At 41.1% G+C, this 18,644-nt stretch overlaps 1 protein-coding gene across 5 annotated transcripts in view; it reads left to right on the forward strand.

Moving 5' to 3' along the window:
- The window catches only part of spire1b (spire-type actin nucleation factor 1b), a 69,143-nt gene that overhangs the window by 4,570 nt on the left and 45,929 nt on the right, over positions 1 to 18,644 (forward strand). For all 5 annotated transcript variants that reach the window (XM_031322709.2, XM_036006764.1, XM_031322710.2 and 2 more), the window contains exon 2: positions 1,265 to 1,293. In XM_031322709.2, coding sequence (XP_031178569.1) covers positions 1,265 to 1,293 — 29 coding nt within the window. The remainder of the gene's footprint in view (positions 1 to 1,264; positions 1,294 to 18,644) is intronic.

The following is an 18,644-nucleotide window of genomic DNA, read 5'->3' on the forward strand; positions in this document are numbered from 1 at the left end:
GTACCCCCTGGCATCTGTAGGGTACAAGTACGGAGCAATCTATACGATAGCAAAAGATGATAGAAGTTACATTTACAATTCCAATTAAACAGTTTTTCCTTTTATCCTGCACTAGGAATGTGAGCATTTAAAGGGTAAGGCAGTCATTTTCATGAACCAAAACCAACTATGAATTGGTCCTACTAACAAGTATGGTACATTGTTGTCCAAAAACTATTAACATAATGCATCTGTGAGCCACAGTTTTTAGTCACAGTAGGTTACGTTAGGTTTTGGGTTTGGTCTTTTCATGGGATTTGTTGTCAAAAAGAAAACAGTATAAGACTAGCCGTATCCTTTAAAGCTGCACTATGAACTTGAGAGTTTAATATTAGCATTTTGTTCCTAATTAGTTTAAGGGGGAAAAGAATGAAAACAATCTGGCTGCAGGTTGTTGAAGCCAGATGTAACTTGATGAAGTTCTCACTCCTTGCTGTTTGTCATGATTCAAAATCTCCTGTGGCCTAGGGCTGTGCAATTAATCAATTTTTAATTGTGATTATGATTTCTGCTCCTAACGATCCCAAAAACAGAGTAATTGAGAAAAATGATTATTTTGCACATGACGTTTTGCAAGTCAACTCTTACTTTGTCCTGTGTTCTGAATGGAGAGAAAAAAGCTCAAACGGGAAAAGTATTAGAGGGAAATTTCACAGTTCAAGGTGTTTTCACTGTTGATTTGTTTAACTGTTTGTTTTTTTAAATTCAATAATTACAACGTCTTTCCAAAAGTCAATGAGTAATCGTGTAAAATAATCGTGATTTCAATATTGCCCAAAATAATCGTGACTATGATTCTTTCCATAATCGAGCAGCCCTACTGTGGCCTGAGATTTTCTACCAGTGACAAAAAAACGTATGACATCTAAAATTTGTTATCTCAGCTGGAATCCCTATTTCTGATTGAGCAGCCATAGAGAGTGATAAACATTAAACAATATTAAAATGACTGCCCAGCCATTGCAACGGATTGAGACAATGTACATTTCACATGATATGTATATGATATTCAGACATGGAATCTAAAATAATGCATGGTCTTTGACATTATTAAAGGCTTAGAGTATCATCACATGCACTAAACCTCTGCCAGTCATACATTTTTGCACTGCAATGGAACAGTGTTACCTATGTAACTATGCATGTGTGTATGTAAGCTGCTTTATACTAAGGCTTACTGTACATCTGCTGCTTATCACAACACTGCTTTCTTGTTTCCCTGCAGGTAAATACAGCCCTTGCACAACAACAGAGGTGAGTAACTCCACTGTAGTTCTGCTGTACTTATTGTATTTCATCATCACGAACAGAATGAACAATATTATATGGACATATTGTCTTGTGTAGTGTCAAAGTACCTGCTGTGGGCGAGGGAGGACATAAGAGCAAATATGAAGGAAATGGTAACTTAGGCGCATTAGATCTGGAATAACCAGGACTTTTTATTTCAATTAGCTTTATTGTGATTTGGCAATGTTTACTTCATGTTTTTTGGTGTGCAACCCAGTTTCTGGGTGGTAAAAAGATAAAGATATACATGTTTAAAATGAGTATTTTGGTCACATGAATGGATTAGTTTGGGTGTAACTAGTTTTGAAACCTTGCTTTGGAATGTTTTTGTTGATTACCTCAAAAACCTCACGGAGTGCATGCTGGGAAACTCCGGCGTTTCTGGAAAGGAACCAGTCAGCCAGCCAGCCAGCCAGTCAGTCAGTCAGCCAGCCAGTCAGCCAGCCAGTCAGTCAGCCAGTCAGTCAGTCAGTCAGTCAGTCAGTCAGTCAGTCAGTCAGTCAGTCAGTCAGTCAGTCAGTCAGCCAGCCAGCCAGCCAGTCAGTCAGTCAGTCAGTCAGTCAGTCAGTCAGTCAGTCAGTCAGTCAGTCAGTCAGCCAGCCAGTCAGCCAGCCAGCCAGTCAGTCAATTATGGATATTAATGAAGGGAAATGTATGGCTTTACAGGGAGAGATAATGGCAGGCTTAACCACAATAAAAACATGATTTTCCTTTTTAAATATTTACCTTCCACAGTTGCTTACATTAGCTAGTTACAGTAAAAGCCACAACAACAGGGATAGCATATTAGAGGGGGCACTTTGCAGGATTATTTCAAGTGCAACCCGTGTCATTTAGTGCTGTGGTTGAAACTGTCATAAGCCATGGGTGTGTGTTAATCCTCATGCCTGCAATGCAGCTGCTGCTGCTGCTGCTGCTGCTGCGGGTCTCCTGCTGCTTTAACTAATACCTTTAATAAATAAAACAACTTTAAATGCATTTCTTTTCCAATAGGCAATTGGTTTCGCTGCAAGCTTTAGACCTAACAATACATAGAAAAATAACAATTTCAGAACAGCAAAACATACACCAGACAGTCTCCAATGCAAGTTGTTGATGGAGAGTTTCTGGCATGCAGCACTATTAACATCGTCTATCTTTTTATTTTATTTTATCAGTTTATTTGTCAGGGACTGTACATATAGGCATTGTTACATCTAAAGTGCAACCGATGCAATGTATGAGGGTCTTCAAGCCGTAGGCTAATTTGCCATCCTTGTCCCTGGTTAGGCATTTAGAAATGACACACATAATAAAACACTATTAAATAGACATACAAATTAACAATTGAAGCAGACAAACAGGCAGCCACAGATGCATAAAAACTAACAGTAAAGCCACATACAGTACATGCATAAAGACCAACGATACAGCAGACTGAGGCAACAACCTAGATGGTAAAAATCTGACAATTAAAGTCAACAGTCACATCCATACATACAAACAAACAGACAGGCAGACTTATGTAACTAAGGATAAGAAGTAAAGACATTTACTAAAATAACAACTAAGCATAAACAAAAGAGGAGCATAAATGATACTGTGCTGTATCAAACATGTGACTTAGTGTTTGCAAATTTGCCTCTGTTTTAAAAACTTTGTGATCAATTAATGTTTTTATATCAGATGGTAAGGTATTCCAAATCTGTGGGCTTTTAACTGAAAAAGAGGACTGGCCGAAGTCTTGCACTTTGCAGGTTTACTGTCTCCACGGACTGCACCTCTTGTAGTGGCTCCTTTACTGGACATGAGAAGAGGGAGATTAGCTAACGTTAGCCAACCTATTTATAAAAAAAAGAAATAATCACATTCGGAGAGTAATTTCAGCATTTGAATAGTATTGATTTTTTTACTATTCAAATTATATTTGACTTTCGGAATTCGTTCCAACAGCCCTAACAGACATCAGAGTGGTATTCATTTTCTTATCTAACTCTCAGCAAGAAAGCGAATAACTATTCTCTTAACACATGGCATATCTTATTGCCGTTTGCACAGGTACAGGACAGTACAGATACATAGGAATTATTTGTGCGTATATCTCTCAGAGTCAAGCTTTGTAAATGAATGGCAATTAAAGGAAGTAAGTGTAAGTACCACTTACAGGGCATTAACCTTGGTGGATGGTGCATACATAAACATAAACATAGGCTATTAAAGGGAAATAAACAATAAATGCAAAAGGAACGATAACCTAAACAAATATATACAATACAACTGTTTAACAATAAGAAAAGAAGGCTGTATGGTTTAATGCAGGATGTGCAATGGACAGGTAGTCCAGGATGTTTGTTAAGACCATTCCCTGGCATGTGTCCCATGCAGCCCCCCCTCTCTCAGGGGTCATTTTCTCCACCAGCCCCAAAGCTCCCAGCTGGCCTTTCAGATAGACTATTAGGAAATGTCACCCAGCAAGGCCTCCTGTTTAATGACAGATCTGGGAGCAGTTTCAGATGTAATTAAATGACTGTGAAAATTGTACCTCCCCCACACACTCTCTCTGTCATCAACTGCTGGTAATTGTTGTGATAATAGCTTGTGAAAATAGAACAGTATGGAGGGATTATCTTCTCTGCTTTTGCTTTTTAGGAATGTTTTTGCCAGATTTTGTAGATAGAAACATTTAAGCCTGCAGGGATCTGTTTGGTGTCACTCTAGTTAGCGGATGCTTTCAGAGTGTTTGATGAATTTATTAACGACAACGCACGTCGGTCAGTCTTATCGGTTAGGTACTGGAGGCTTTTCAGTAACAGTTCCACCTTGTTGTCTGTCCAAGCAAATAAATCCCTGCTCTTACTTTTCACCATTATAGTTCTTTCTCCAAAGTATTTTCTGTATTTTCAACTTATACAGCCATTATTTTCAACCGCAGCGGACCGTCTGACAATCTGCGTCCTGTTTACACCGGCACATACATGCCCAGTGTATACGAATGATCACATGATGCGTGGTTAAACGTGTTAATATGGACGGAGATTAATTCTGCTACTGGAGCTAAAACTCTTGTGTGGATGGAGATCGTTTTTGTCTCAAAATGTAAAATGAAAATGTAGTAGTGTAGATGTAGCCTGAGGATCTCCTCCCAGTTCATTAGAGACAATGTGCAGTAGTTTTCAGGGGGCTCTGGAGTTGAATTGCTGTGTAATAGGGCTGTGATAACAGATGGACAGCGAATAACTCAAGCACAGACACACACGCACACACACACACACACACACACACACACACACACACACACACACACACACACAGTTCACTGTAGAAGCAGAGAATGTGAAACTGTATAGACAAATCTCTGCTAAGCAGCTTTGCACTAGCAATGAGTTCTCACAATACAGCGTGTCACAGACTGGCTGACAAAACTACTGGCAAGTTTTTTTGGAGCTGCTTGATGCTTGACAGCATTAAATCCTGCGGCAGAGGCATTCTGCTAGCATACAGTGTGGAATTAGCCCAAAGCTGGATGAACAGGAGCACATGTGTATAGCTGGCACACATTATCTGCACATGGCTTCAAACAGCAGGAACTCTAGCAAATGATGTGGCTGTGAATGTCAGATGATGCTGTTTTCTTCAGAGCCAACCAACCACACTCCTGGCAAGGCTTTCTATACATTACAGTAATCACTGTTGCTAAGTTCACTGGAAATTGTTAAAATGTGTTGGGAATGTTGTATTATAGCAATCAAATATGATAATACTACTCTTTAGCTACACATGCCCACCTTTTTATATGCTAGCTTTTGCAAGGAATTTGTTGGTGACCCCTGTAGCTGTGCAAGTGGACCCTCCTGGTCCTGTGATGCAGTATAACCTATACATTTGTGGATTATGCTTCATCACATCGCCCTCTGTCAAAGTTTAACTGTGCATGCTCCATGCTCTCTTAATGTCGGAGCTTTGATGTCTAGAAAGGGATTAGAGTTTAACGTCCCATTCAGTGTTTAACGTAAACTGAAAATTCAGTCAGGAGTTGGATGTGGAAGTGTCTGGCAGGAATAGCATTTTGCCTTTATGCTTCCGATAGGACATGTGTGTCCATGAAAGATAAATAAATTGCAAACATAAAAGGAAGGTGATGCAAAGAAGGTGGAAAAATGTGCTCTGCTTCAAGTGTTTCCTCTGCTCTGTATGTGGAGCTCTGTGGGTTTCACGTCCACCACGCATACCAAAGCAACCGAGCTCAGTCATATGATAGTCAGAGGTCACAGCAGCATAGTCAGGCGTAAGAATCTGAGAAAGGAATTTCCTCAGCATTTGTCTGTTCCTGAGATGAATAACTCACACTTAACACAAATGTCATCAATTATAAAGTGGACAGATTGATTTTACTACAGTCACATTAGTAGGTTTGTTAGATGAGGAGTCGTGTATTCTCTATTCTTTTGTGTGGTTCCTGCAGTTATATAAATCTGGATCTAATTAAATATGTCCAATCTGAAGGATGGCCCGAACAGATATCTGGATGAACTTGATAGAACACAGCATAGTTTTCTTTATCTGAAAAAGAATATTACTTAAAGTGCTCATATTATGCTCATTTCAGGTTCATAATTGTATTTAGAGGTTGTACCAGAATAGGTTTACATGGTTTAATTTTTAAAAAACACCATATTTTTGTTGTACTGCACATTGCTGCAGCTCCTCTTTTCACCCTGTGTGTTGAGCTCTCTGTTTTAGCTACAGAGTGAGACCTCTCACTTCTGTTCTATCTTTGTTGGGAGTCACACATGCTCAGTACCTAGGTAAGGACTACTAGCCAGTCAGAAGCAGAGTATGAGGGCGTGCCCTGACAGTACCTAGGTAAGGACTACTAGCCAGTCAGCAGCAGAGTATAAGGGCGTGCCCTGACAGTACCTAGGTAAGGACTACTAGCCAGTCAGCAGCAGAGTATGAGGGTGTGCCCTGACAGTACCTAGGTAAGGACTACTAGCCAGTCAGCAGCAGAGTATGAGGGCGTGCCCTGACAGTACCTTGGTAAGGACTACTAGCCAGTCAGAAGCAGAGTATGAGGGCGTGCCCAGACAGTAGCTAGGTAAGGACTACTAGCCAGTCAGAAGCAGAGTATGAGGGCGTGCCCTGACAGTACCTAGGTAAGGACTACTAGCCAGTCAGCAGCAGAGTATGAGGGCATGCCCTGACAGTACCTAGGTAAGGACTACTAGCCAGTCAGAAGCAGAGTATGAGGGCGTGCCCAGACAGTAGCTAGGTAAGGACTACTAGCCAGTCAGAAGCAGAGTATGAGGGCGTGCCCAGACAGTAGCTAGATAAGGACTACTAGCCAGTCTGAAGCAGAGTATGAGGGCGTGCCCAGACAGTAGCTAGGTAAGGACTACTAGCCAGTCAGAAGCAGAGTATGAGGGCGTGCCATGCTAGCAGCTAGGCGAGCATTATAACGTGTGTTCCAAAGTGACCACGTTTGTCTCTGAAGTAAAGGCTGGACTACAATAGAGCTGTTTGGAGCAGTTTGTGAACAGTGTTTTCTGTTGGAGATGGTAAGTCCCTTTGGGGAGGACTTTGGGCTTTTTCACTTTGTAAATATATAACATGCACAAAAAATATATGTAACACAATAAAGGGAAAAAGCCAAAAAGCATAATATGAGCACTTTAAGCTTTATTTCTTAATTTTAAAGAATTAAAAGGCCATACATTCCTCCAGTCAAACTTTGCCATTACCACAGCCATTTTGCTGTGGTGCTCTTTGCTCCTTCTATAAACATACATGTTTTTTGGTGTTTGGTGATCCCCTGACTTTTCAGCTAGCGCCACCGCTAGGTCAAAGTTTTTACTTATCCAATGAAATATCTCAACATCTACAATATGCATTGGCACAAAATCTATTACCGATAATCATGCTTCCCCAGACGATACATTCTACTGACTTTGGTGATCCTCTGACTTTTCATCTAGGGCCCCCATGAGGTGGAATTCTTTCGGTTTAGATTGAAATATCTGAAAATCTATTAGATGGATTGCCCTGAAATGCAGATATTCATGTCCCCCAACTGGATGAATTGTAGTCATTTTGGTTATCCCGTTTTCTTCCACTAGTGCCATCATCAAGACAAAATTTCCTTTGTCCAATACTATTTATGAATAAATACCTGCAAAACTAATGCCATTTCCAGCAGCCTCAGCTGTGCCTTGTGTTTACATTATACCTGCTAAACAGCAGTCTTTTACCGTTGCCATTGTGTTAGGATGCTGATATTAGCATTTATCTGAAAGCCTCGCCTAAGTCCATCCTAACAGATGCAGCATGAATGACTTATTACCCGTCGACACAGCGATGCTGGTATTGTTTTCAGCTTGTGAGGCTGTGTGTGTGTCATCATAGCAAAATGTGGTCCTGGAGACACATACTGTAGCCGGAACTAGGCTGGTTCAGAGGCAGTTTGTGAGCACTTTGCCAGGTGTCTAATTTGTTATATTTTGTCACCACGATAGTGTCACAGCCGTGCAAGATGCAGTTATGAAACCTTACAGGTGTGTAGTTGAGATCAAAATGAAGGCTGTGTTCGTTGGTTGAAGATGTAGGTGAAGCTGGATGGGTGCAGAGATCAAGAATCAATTGACTTATATGTACTTATAGGCCCTATTTACACCTGGCATTAAAAACTGTCTCGTATCCAGAATGTATCTAGATGTGATTTAACCTGATTACATTTTTACACACCTGGTATTAATATGTGTCTCCAGTGTCCACATTGAGATCAGATCGCTATATCCAGGTCTAACAACTGAACGTCGCTCTCTTCTTTACCGTCTGCTCCTGCCGCACCTGTCGGTTATTTCAGAGGCGAGGCGGCTGTTTGGCTGCTGCTGCACCGCCGCACGCTTGCCGTGGTTCCATTTGTCTTTTAAATGCGACTTCAGACTTCAACCTATCATGCCAGGAGGCATTAAAGAGCCCCTATTATACTATTTTTCAGTGTCATATTTGTACTCTTGCGGTCTACTAGAATAGGTTTACATGCTTTGATGTTGAAAAAACATATTATGTTTCTCATACTGCCCACTGCTGCAGCTCCTCTGCCTGAAATGCTCTGTCTGAGATCTTGGCCCGCCTTCCCGAAAAGCCCAGTCTGCTCTGATTGGTCAGCTGGCCCACTCTGCTGTGATTGGTCAACCAAATTCAAACAAGCCACTGGGCAGGCTGTGCCTGCTCAGGCAGCACCTATTGGCAGCACATATGAAAAACTGGGCTGGCATTCTTAATTAATGACATCACTAATTGAAGAATTTCAAACTGGAATGGGGGCGAGGCGTTTTTAGACAGTTGAGAAAAAGTGCTATCTCTGGGAGAGAAAACTCCATTTGGAGTGAAATGTGTTTTTTTGTACTTTATACATCTATTACATACACAAGAATCTATATAACACACTAAAAGACCGGAAACATCCAAAAAAGCATAATAGGGGCTCTTTCACTGTCAAGTCTTTACTCTCCGAGATCGGATCTTGCTCGCATTGGGATCCGAACCGCCAGACCACATGCCAAGGTGGCCTGGCTTGCATTGAGTTCGGGTCTCAGTGAGGTGTGGAAAGCACGTGGTCACAATCCGGACAATCTATCAAATCTTCTTGCCATCTTCTTGCCACACGGGAGTTCCTCTCCCGAGTGAGAGCAAAGGGTAGAGAAAAGCGGGGCTGAAACACAGCTGAGACCGGCTGTCTGCTGCGTTAATCACTCTCCGCTGCTCTATCCTAGCGTGTCTCGTTTGGTAAAATGTCAAATTCCACTAAGCTAATATTCTGTTTACTTTTACGGCCATGACCTAATTCATGTGAACCCACTAAATAAGTAAATATAAATGTTTTATATCCCCTCATTGTTTCTACAATCCTTTAATTCTGACCAGTTTGTGCTGATTCTGGTAATCCTCTGCTGATTGGTTAACAGTGATTGATGGAAGGCTTTTGCATAAGAGGGAGCAGATCTCAGTTAGCATCTAATTAGTACAATTATCTCTGATGGTTGGTCTGTGAGAATCACACAAAGCTACAAACCTAAAACTAATCAGATTCACAGTCTCTAACAGCTGCTGCTTTTGTCCACTAAAAATGCATAGCAGACTGTAACATCACATTACCAGATCCATAGAACACATGCCTTTTCATGTCATGTGATCCTCCCTGACCTTTGTCAGACAGTGTTGTCATGAGCTTGTTTTCCCTCATCCCGTCATTCATACGTGGATTTCACTTCTCTCGTCCCTCTCAATTAATTTGCTACACATACATTGGATTTCATCATGTGCATTGATAGCTTGTGCTGAAACGACTTGTTGGTTAAAGCAACATTGCGTAACATTGCTATTTTTTGTGATTTAGCACCCCTGCAGTTTCAGAGTGCAATTTACGTATACACTGCTGTCGTAAATATGGACAGCTGTATACATGCATTTGTTATGATTACGTTACTCATGATGAAAAACTAGCAAGTCGACAATTTTTCTAAAACAGCCAAACATCAAGCAAGTGCAACAACACAAGACAACGCAAGCCAGAAAATATTACTTACTAGTCCAACAGCAAGATGGCCAGCTCGTCGTCTGTCTTGCAGCCTTTTATTTCGCAATCTCTTGTTAACAACTAAAAGCCAGTCTGAGATTTACCTCTGCTTGGTCACTCTCTACTTTTTTCTTTTTAGCTTCCTCCATCAATGTCCTGTTTGGTCTGTTTGCCTCCGCCATGATGTCCTTACCCTGAAATTCCACCAGGCGCAGATGCGTCGCGTTCCGGTTTTGTTCCGTTATCTGCCAATGCGTCATACCACACCGGGATCCGAAGCTCGAGCTCCAGCCCTTCCACTCCCTGTTGAACTGAAGAAATAGACCTGGGGCATATTTTTTGCGGAGCGGAGAGCTGCTTCTCGCATGCTTCTAGGATGCGTCCGTTAGAACAGAAAGAGTTAGAGGCTGCTAAACCCAGTTTTGTTGCTCACTTGCCTGACTGCAGTTCTGGCACGACACTGCCTGTTCCCCGCAGTGGAAAAAAAAAAACTGCAGTATCCCTTACTTTACATAATGGAAAGGAAAATTACGTTTTAAAGCTACGTATGTGAGAGTACAATCATGGCAATGTCATACATATCCATTGCCTTCACACTCCCACGGTTTATTGATTTAGGAATAGCGTGAGACATGGGTGATTTTAGACCCTTTTCAGGGGGGCTCAAGCCCCCCTAAATTTTATCTCAGCCCCCCTAAAAATTATTATTATAAAAAAAAAAAAGGTTTTTATTATTATCAATTTTTGGTGCTTCAAGTTAGAGTTGCAAACATGTCTGTTAGTGACAGAGGACAAACAATTACAGGTTCAAAGGGCTTGAAAGAGGTTTAATATCCTGTGTGTCTGTCGCTGATGCAATGCACCTGTAATCCAGTCAAGGAAAGGGTTAACAGAAACATAGCGTTGGCCAATCGGAGGAGGTTGTGTCAGACTGCCGCCTTTGGCTGAGTCTCTATCTGATCTGTCAGAGGGGGTGCAGGAGATGGTTGTAAAGTTCAACGTTGGTAGTCCCCAGAGAAGAAGTTGGTTATTTCATGGTGGGGGGGGTTCTCACTTTTGCATGCACTATATCCGTGTCACATTCTCATTAGGGGCTGAGCCCCCTTAAAGGTTAGATCCTAGAATCGCCCCTGCCGTGAGAGATTATACAAAATGGATTAAATTTCTGATTTTGTTTCAACAAGATTTTCTTCTAAACCCAAATCTGTCTTATTATGAAGCTATTAGTTATTTAACCGTTTGAAAAGTTCAGGTGAGGTTAAGGGGTGTTTGCAGAACAACTGACGAATTGAGTGGAGTAGTAGGAAATAAAGTAAAAACATTTCCCTGTGGTGCAGCACTGTTTTTTATTTTGGGCCAGCTTGCCTCCTCTCCGTGACAGGAATGCTGAAATGTAAGCCAAGCTGTTTGATGTTCCTGCCTGTGATGGTGGCCACTGCTGCACTTTGCAGCACCGGAAAAATCTCGTTTGGTTGACATCTTCATCCTCTCCCCACTTTTTTTCTTTTTCTTTCTTCTTTTCTTCTCTACCCCTTCCTCCCTTGCATCCCATCATTCTGCTCGGTCGCCTGGAAGCCTGGGAACCAGTCAGGGAGATTTTTAAGTGGAATGGAGACATGTTTGCTTTAGCCTGCCTCCGTGTCCAGACGCCTCGCAGTCACAGGGAAAGTTCTTATTTTCTGCAATCAGTCATAGTTTGCAGTTAATTATTTATAAGGAATGTGTAAGAAATGACTCCGCCAGGCTCTTTCACACTTTAAGTGACAGCTACATAGACAGGATTCTGTCGAACACTTAAATTGTTATGATCAGGGGGAAATTGAAGTACGCACAATGTGAGATTGTGACAGAAAACACATCTTTGTTTGTGATCAATATTTTTATTTGTATCTTTAAAAAAATTTAACATCAGGGGGAAGATGAGGGAAAAACGCATCACCAATCTATTTTAACCAAATATTCTCTGTCTAGAGTAGTACGTGACTGTCCTGCTATTATTACAGACATGTGAACTAACCACAGGCAGTTGCCCCGTTCATGGACTCACAGCAGTGCACTGCTAAGAATGAATTTTGGGAAACGCTGGAATGTATATTTGCCATATTTTGAACGAACGGGAAACACAAATGTATGAAACTGCCAATTACATTAATTAACGTATTTATCAAAGGTGACGGAACCCCTGATTACTCTTACCCTTACTATTTTTTACATTGCAAATATTTGTTTGCTGCTATATTATTGTTCCCACAAAGGTCCTGATGCTGGGTTAAACCAAACACCTAGGGCACAGAGAATATAACACAAATAATATTATTTATATTTATAGATATAATTCAAAATGTGGCACACCTTGGCCTCCCGATGCCTTCAATTGCTGTAAGGTTGATTGTTTAATTTGCAGCTGCCTCTACTGCCACTGCCAGATGCACATCTTTCCTAAGTCAGTGAAAAAATTGAAAGTGAAAAAAAAATGTCAAACCCATCTTCTGCAGCCTTTCATTTATTTCATCCCTTTCCAGTGATTCTCCTTTTGCAGATCAGATACTGTTACAGCCTTTGACTGAATTCTTGAAGACGTGGTTTTTAGATAAGCTGTAGATAAGAAACGGGAGCCTGAAAATCCACATACTCAACACATAAAACCATTAGCTGCCGAGCAGGGCAGAACTTTCTTTATATGACATGTTCTACAACACGCTCTAGCTGTCTGCTGAAGAGCATTTCTCACTTATAGCCTGAGGTTACAGCAGATCCCTGGGGGAGTATGTTTGAATGTGCAGCCTTTTTGTGTGTGTGTGTGTGTGTGTGTGTGTGTGTGTGTGTGTGTGTGTGTGTGTGTGTGTGTGTGTGTGTGTGTGTGTGTGTGTGTGTGTGTGTGTGTGTGTGTGCGCATGTCTGCATGGCGTCATGTATCAGTGAGTGTGGATCCGGGTGGAGCTTAGACAAAGAGGTGGCATTCAGCCGTTCCCCCCTCAGGAAACCCAGCTCTACGCACTGATGGGGGAGAGGAGGACAGATCTTTCAAATAACTCCTCCTCCCTCCATGAATGTATGAATGTCCATTGATCTGCTCTTGATCTTCATGTCTGTACACACACACACACACACACACACACACACACACTCACACACACACACACACACACACACACACTCTCTCTTATTGATTCTGTTTCTCTTGACGTCTCACCTTTCTCCGCCCTCCTTGACCTCTCTGATCCATTCAATGACTCTCATCGTCTCATTCACTTCTTCATTTTCCTGTCTCTAGATATTATTCTGTCTCTGATCATTGTCTTTCTCCCGCCTTCATGCATCCCCATTCCCCCTTTCTCACAGTTCCTTTTCTCTCAGTGTTTTACATGCTGTCTCGCTCCCTCTCGGTCTTTTCTCGGTGCTCAGGGCTGCAGAATAATCCCCTGTGTGATTTCCCACTCTTGTCTTTTGTCTTGGCTTTGGCATTGCTATCTTTATCCACCATGACTCTCCAGTTCCAGGGCAGATTGTAACTGAGTATAGCATCTTAATCTACAAGCAGCAACTACTACTATAGAATAGACATAATATTATGTGTTTTAAAGCACCTTTGTAAAGATAGTTCTCAAGCCGTGTGGAATCCAATGTTTTCTCATCTAGGCAGCCCACAAAAAGTGTCTAGGTTGTCTTATTTCACAGCAGGCATTACAGATACACAGATGTATTCAATTCAATTTTAAAGTAATTGTAATAATTCATTTTATTTATAGTGTCAAATCATAACAGAAGTTATCTCAGGACACTTTACAGATGGAGAAGGTCTAGACCACTCTCCCCCCAAGAGCATGTATACGGTGGGAGAGAGAGAGAGAGAGAGAGCACAAGCACTGAAGGTTTTTCATGATATGTCCCATTTAACATTTTTTGGGAATATTTTTTACATATCTTATAGGCCTATATTTGACCTTATTGGAAAGCATTTGATCCAAAAATCGGAATGCATTGTTTCCACCTTCCAGGAAGCCATTAGTTTTACTTGCAGCAATGTTTTGCTGCGTTTGCAATGGTTAAGCTTGACTTTACAATAAATATTATGTGATGTCAAAAGCTAAATTATTGTTGTGTGGTTATACAGTTAAAAGGATAGTGTATTTCAGTAAAACAATGATTGGTGTGTCGGTGTGTGTTCAAGTGCAGTGGGAAACCTCAGATCTCATGCAAGAAGCTAATGTGAGACACCACAAAACTCACATTTTAAATGTCCTGAAGTCCATGTTTGCTTGTTTGTCTTCTGGGTTTGAATGACCTCATAGATGTGATAAAATGAAATGCTGTTGCTCAGCTGACTCCTTCGGCCTGGATGTAAAAAAAACAATAATAAAATAATGGTTTCATTAGACAAAAGCTTCTCAAAAGCTTGACTCAGTCTGCATTATGGTATTATTGCGTTTAGATAATTAGTCCTGTAGTGAGTTACAGCATAATGGCTGCAAAAAAGTATCTTATAAAAGTTGAGCTCATACTAAGATTACCATGTGTTAAAGCTGCTCTAATCAAAATTTGTATATTAATACTTTAAATCATGTAACTACTGTATGTAAAAGGTGTCGCTCATTGTGACGAACCCACAGAGAATTCATCCAGTTCCAGGGTTATTCAGCTCATTGTTTTGGTTTCATGGTCAGTAGTCTCGCATTGCCAGACCTTCCTCCACAGCGCTGCAGAGGAGGGTCTGGCTAGTTCACACAGCATTCTGGGATGGGAGAAAAACGTGCTCTGGTTTATTGGTATTTCTTTAAACCAATCACAATCGTCTTGGGTGGCGCTAAGCTCCGGACAGAGCCCCGGTGCCTCTGCTAAATAGCCTCAGGAAGGAACTTGTTTTGGTGGAACGTGTCTGTATGACGTTTTAGTCGTGCAACAGAAATCTCAGGTTGGACAGATAGTCTAGCTAGCTGTCTGGATTTACCCTGCAGAGATCTGAGGAGCAGTTAACCATAGTCCTCAGAAATCCACCAGAGTTTAGAAAGCCAACACAAAGAAAGAGGAAGGTAAAGGACATCCGGCCGAAAAGAAGGACAACGAACCAATCCCAGAAATGGAATGTCGTGGATATAGCCTACACGGTCTGAAACATTACTGTTTTGATTCATCTCACAACTCTTAATGATTACTGTGATCAGCTTAAAGTTTTCATGGCAGAAACAAAGTATCAAAAGGTCCATAAAATCATCTTAAACCATTTGTGTGTTCAGAATGTTGTAAACACACTGCTGGGCTTATTGTAAATGCTTACGTTGGTTGCTTAGCAAAGGTAGTCCATGGTAACAAATGTAATCTCTGTGTATGAATAAGGAATAATGCGTTTTACCTTTTTGAAATTTTGTCACTGAAATGAATTAAAGCATTGTTTTCTAGTTTTCTTTGAAGAATGAATGTCCCAACTTTTAATAGCCATCTTTCAAGCCTCCAGGTGTGAGTATGTAATGCTAAAACTGTTGGGTGGAGTATCATCCAAGTCCTGACGCCCTCAAAGTCTAGCATTAATCTCAGACAGTGAACAAAAGGCAGATGACCTCTTACATGTTTACCTTGGCTCTTGCCTCTGAACATTCAGAATTCCTTCCTTTAAAAGACTGACTGTATCTACATGAGGACAATGTGATGATAGTGTTTTCCTTCATGCGTCAGTTAATCATAAGATCTACTATCAGTAATCTGTTCCCAGCATCAGCCTGTCAAAGGCCAGTGAGAGTATGTGTTTGCGTGAGTGTATGAATGGATGTAACTATGTTTTTTAGCTGTTCAGCTCAGGCTTTGCACACAGAAGAGGATCATATTGCATAACAAAGACAGAAATCCATGTTTTGTACATTGTACAGAATAATTTGTACAAAACATAGATTGTAGACGCCATTCATCAGCATGCACGGCCAACCCAGTCTCACGGCAGTTCGTGAAATGGTCACGTTATTTAATCTATTGATTCGTGTACAGGGACACGTTTATCTCGTTTTTAGTGGTGGTCAGCACGTTTTTTAAACTAATGAATTTCAATGAGAAGCATATTTCGTGATTACAGCACGACTACGGTAGCGAGTAGTATGAAATGCCGAAAATCCGCTTAGGGAGTTTGGTTGGGGTGGTGGATTGGTCAAACAACACAGGACTTTCACCCAGGAGACCGGGGATGGCGTCCTGCGTTTGACGTTTCCTTTCTCCGTTGTTCTTTTCCTAAACACAACCGTCCCGTTGTTGTCCCACGTCCCCCAGAGACCGTGGCCGTCTCCCGCGTGTGACCTTTCCTTCCCTCGTTCTTCTTTTCCTAAACCCAACCTCCGTATAGATGCTTCCCATTACGTGCTGACCACCACCAAGAGATAAACGTGTCCGTGTACATGAATCAATAGATTAAAAATTACGTGACCATTTCACGAACTGCCGTGAGCCCGTGTTGGCACGGCAGTACAGATAATCGGCAAACTTTTCCTTAAATTATCAGCTAGCGTTAGCTAGCTAGCTTGGTTGGCAGGATGCTGAACAAGACATTTTTAGGCTACCAAATGTTCCAATTAACTTTGATGAAGTGAAAACACACAGTGTTCAAAGGTTCAACGTTCAATCAAAAAGTTCATGACTAGGGCCATGGCTGCGCATTGCATCTGTCCTGATTGGCAGGTCGGCATGTAGCCATGCCCATAAAGCATCCCCTGCTTTATCGTCAATTTTAAAATAAATGGGACCATAATTTACAAAGGAACATCATGCTGTATTGAAGAAGACTTGAAAGTAGCGATTGAGGTCATAAACTCATTATAAAAATATTTATTAAGTTTATAAATCAAGTGAGAAGTAGGGCCAATCTTCCATAGACTTCTATAGTAACGGACTTCTTTTTGCAACCAGTGGAGTCGCCCCCTGCTGTAAATGAGATAGAATGCAGCTTTTAAGGCACTTGCATTGGCTTCACTTTTCAGGCCTGGAAGCTTCGTTCATTATTTTTCAGTCTGTGCATAGACTGTAAAATAATGGACGAAGCTTCGAAACCAGGCTGGTTTTCTGACTCAGATTAGTTAGCTTTACATGTTATGGCAATGAGCGCGTTTTGTTTTAACACATGTTAAAATGTGCTTTGACCAGCTACGAAGATGGAATGCAGCGTGTGGCCAACACACCACATCGTCAGAGGGGGCGCCGGAACGGGTTGAGCACAGCTTTCCCACGGCCCGGTTATTGCACACCAACTGCTATCCCCAGAGGGGGAAACTCTGGGGACCGTCGGGGTGACTCAACTCGTTCACCTCTGAAGGTGTAGGGGAGGTCCACGAGCAGCATTCCATCGAAGGTAGCCGGCTCGGCACAGCTTGATCGATTTTAGGTTTTCCACTCCTACTTATAAACTTTCAGTACACTGTTCTGTGAACATGCATTACAGATCATAAACTATGGGGGGAGGAGCCTAAAATAGAATTACATATGTGACATCATCAGTGAGGTAAAACAACAGGCTAATACACCCTGTTTTTCACCTCACAGACAGTGGTGGAATGTAACGAAATACAAATACTTTGTTACTGTACCTAAGTACATTTTTCACGTATCTGTACTTTACTTAAGTAGAATCAATAGTGCATACTTTTGACTTTTATTTCGTTACATTTTGCAGCAATTATCTATACTTTCTACTCCACTACATTTCTACAACGTTCCGTTACATTTTCTGTACACGTTTGTCTCACCAGTGAAGTTTGGTTGCCATATATATATATATATATATATATATATATATATACATATATAGGGCACCGCCGATCCTTTATCGGCTTCCAAGCCGGCTCCGGTGCTCCACAGCCCGGGCGCAGCGCCGCTGACCCTCGGTAATACAGCCTCCGGTAAAACCAACCGCATTCTGATTCTAACAACATACATGTATTTGCGTTTTATGCTGGTTAGGATAGGAACTTTTTTTATAAGCCAGGCCTTGTTTGTGGTAGTGGACAGTATGGATACTGTCGAAGCTCATCATCAAAATAACTGAACCACTCCTTTGTAAATCACGGGTCTCTAGACACAGCGCCCTCACTGACCAAGGTGCTAAGTAACGAACTAACCAGCTTTTTTTTTTTTTTGCATATTACCATTTAAAATGGTAATATGCAAATAAGATTAAGAGAATAAATCGTTATGCAAGTACTTTTACTTTTAATACTTAAAGTACATTTAAAATCGGTTACTTTTTTACTTTTACTTAAGTAGGGTTGTCATTGTGGTTCTTCTACTTTTACTAAAGTAAATATGTATCTGGTTATTTGTACTTTTACTTAAGTACTGAGATTCAGTACTAGAGACCAAGACCTGACTGAACTGATGACATCATCTGTGAGCAGTGGTGGAGGATCATTGCTCACAGATGATGTCATTAGTTCAGTCAGGTCTTGGGGACATTGTAATTGAGATAAAAAATCCATTCATCAATCAATGGGGAAAATGTGCTTTAAACATGTAACTTGATTAGATATTAATATTACAGATAATATTTCACATATTAATCATTTAACAGCTCTGACACAGAACAGGGTTATGAAAGGAATACATTTTGAAAAATGAAATGTCATTAGAATGCTGTTGAAACAACGGTTATATCTAATCTAGACGTCTGATCAACTCACGTTACAACCACATTTAGCCAGGTAAAAAAGCTATGGGGGAGGAGCCTAAAGTAGAATCCCAAATGTGACATCATCAGTGAATGTTGTTTTGTCTTTGCTCTCGAACATTGTAT

The sequence above is a fragment of the Sander lucioperca genome, chromosome 10 (genome assembly GCF_008315115.2).
Source record: "Sander lucioperca isolate FBNREF2018 chromosome 10, SLUC_FBN_1.2, whole genome shotgun sequence".
Classification (NCBI taxonomy): domain Eukaryota; kingdom Metazoa; phylum Chordata; class Actinopteri; order Perciformes; family Percidae; genus Sander; species Sander lucioperca.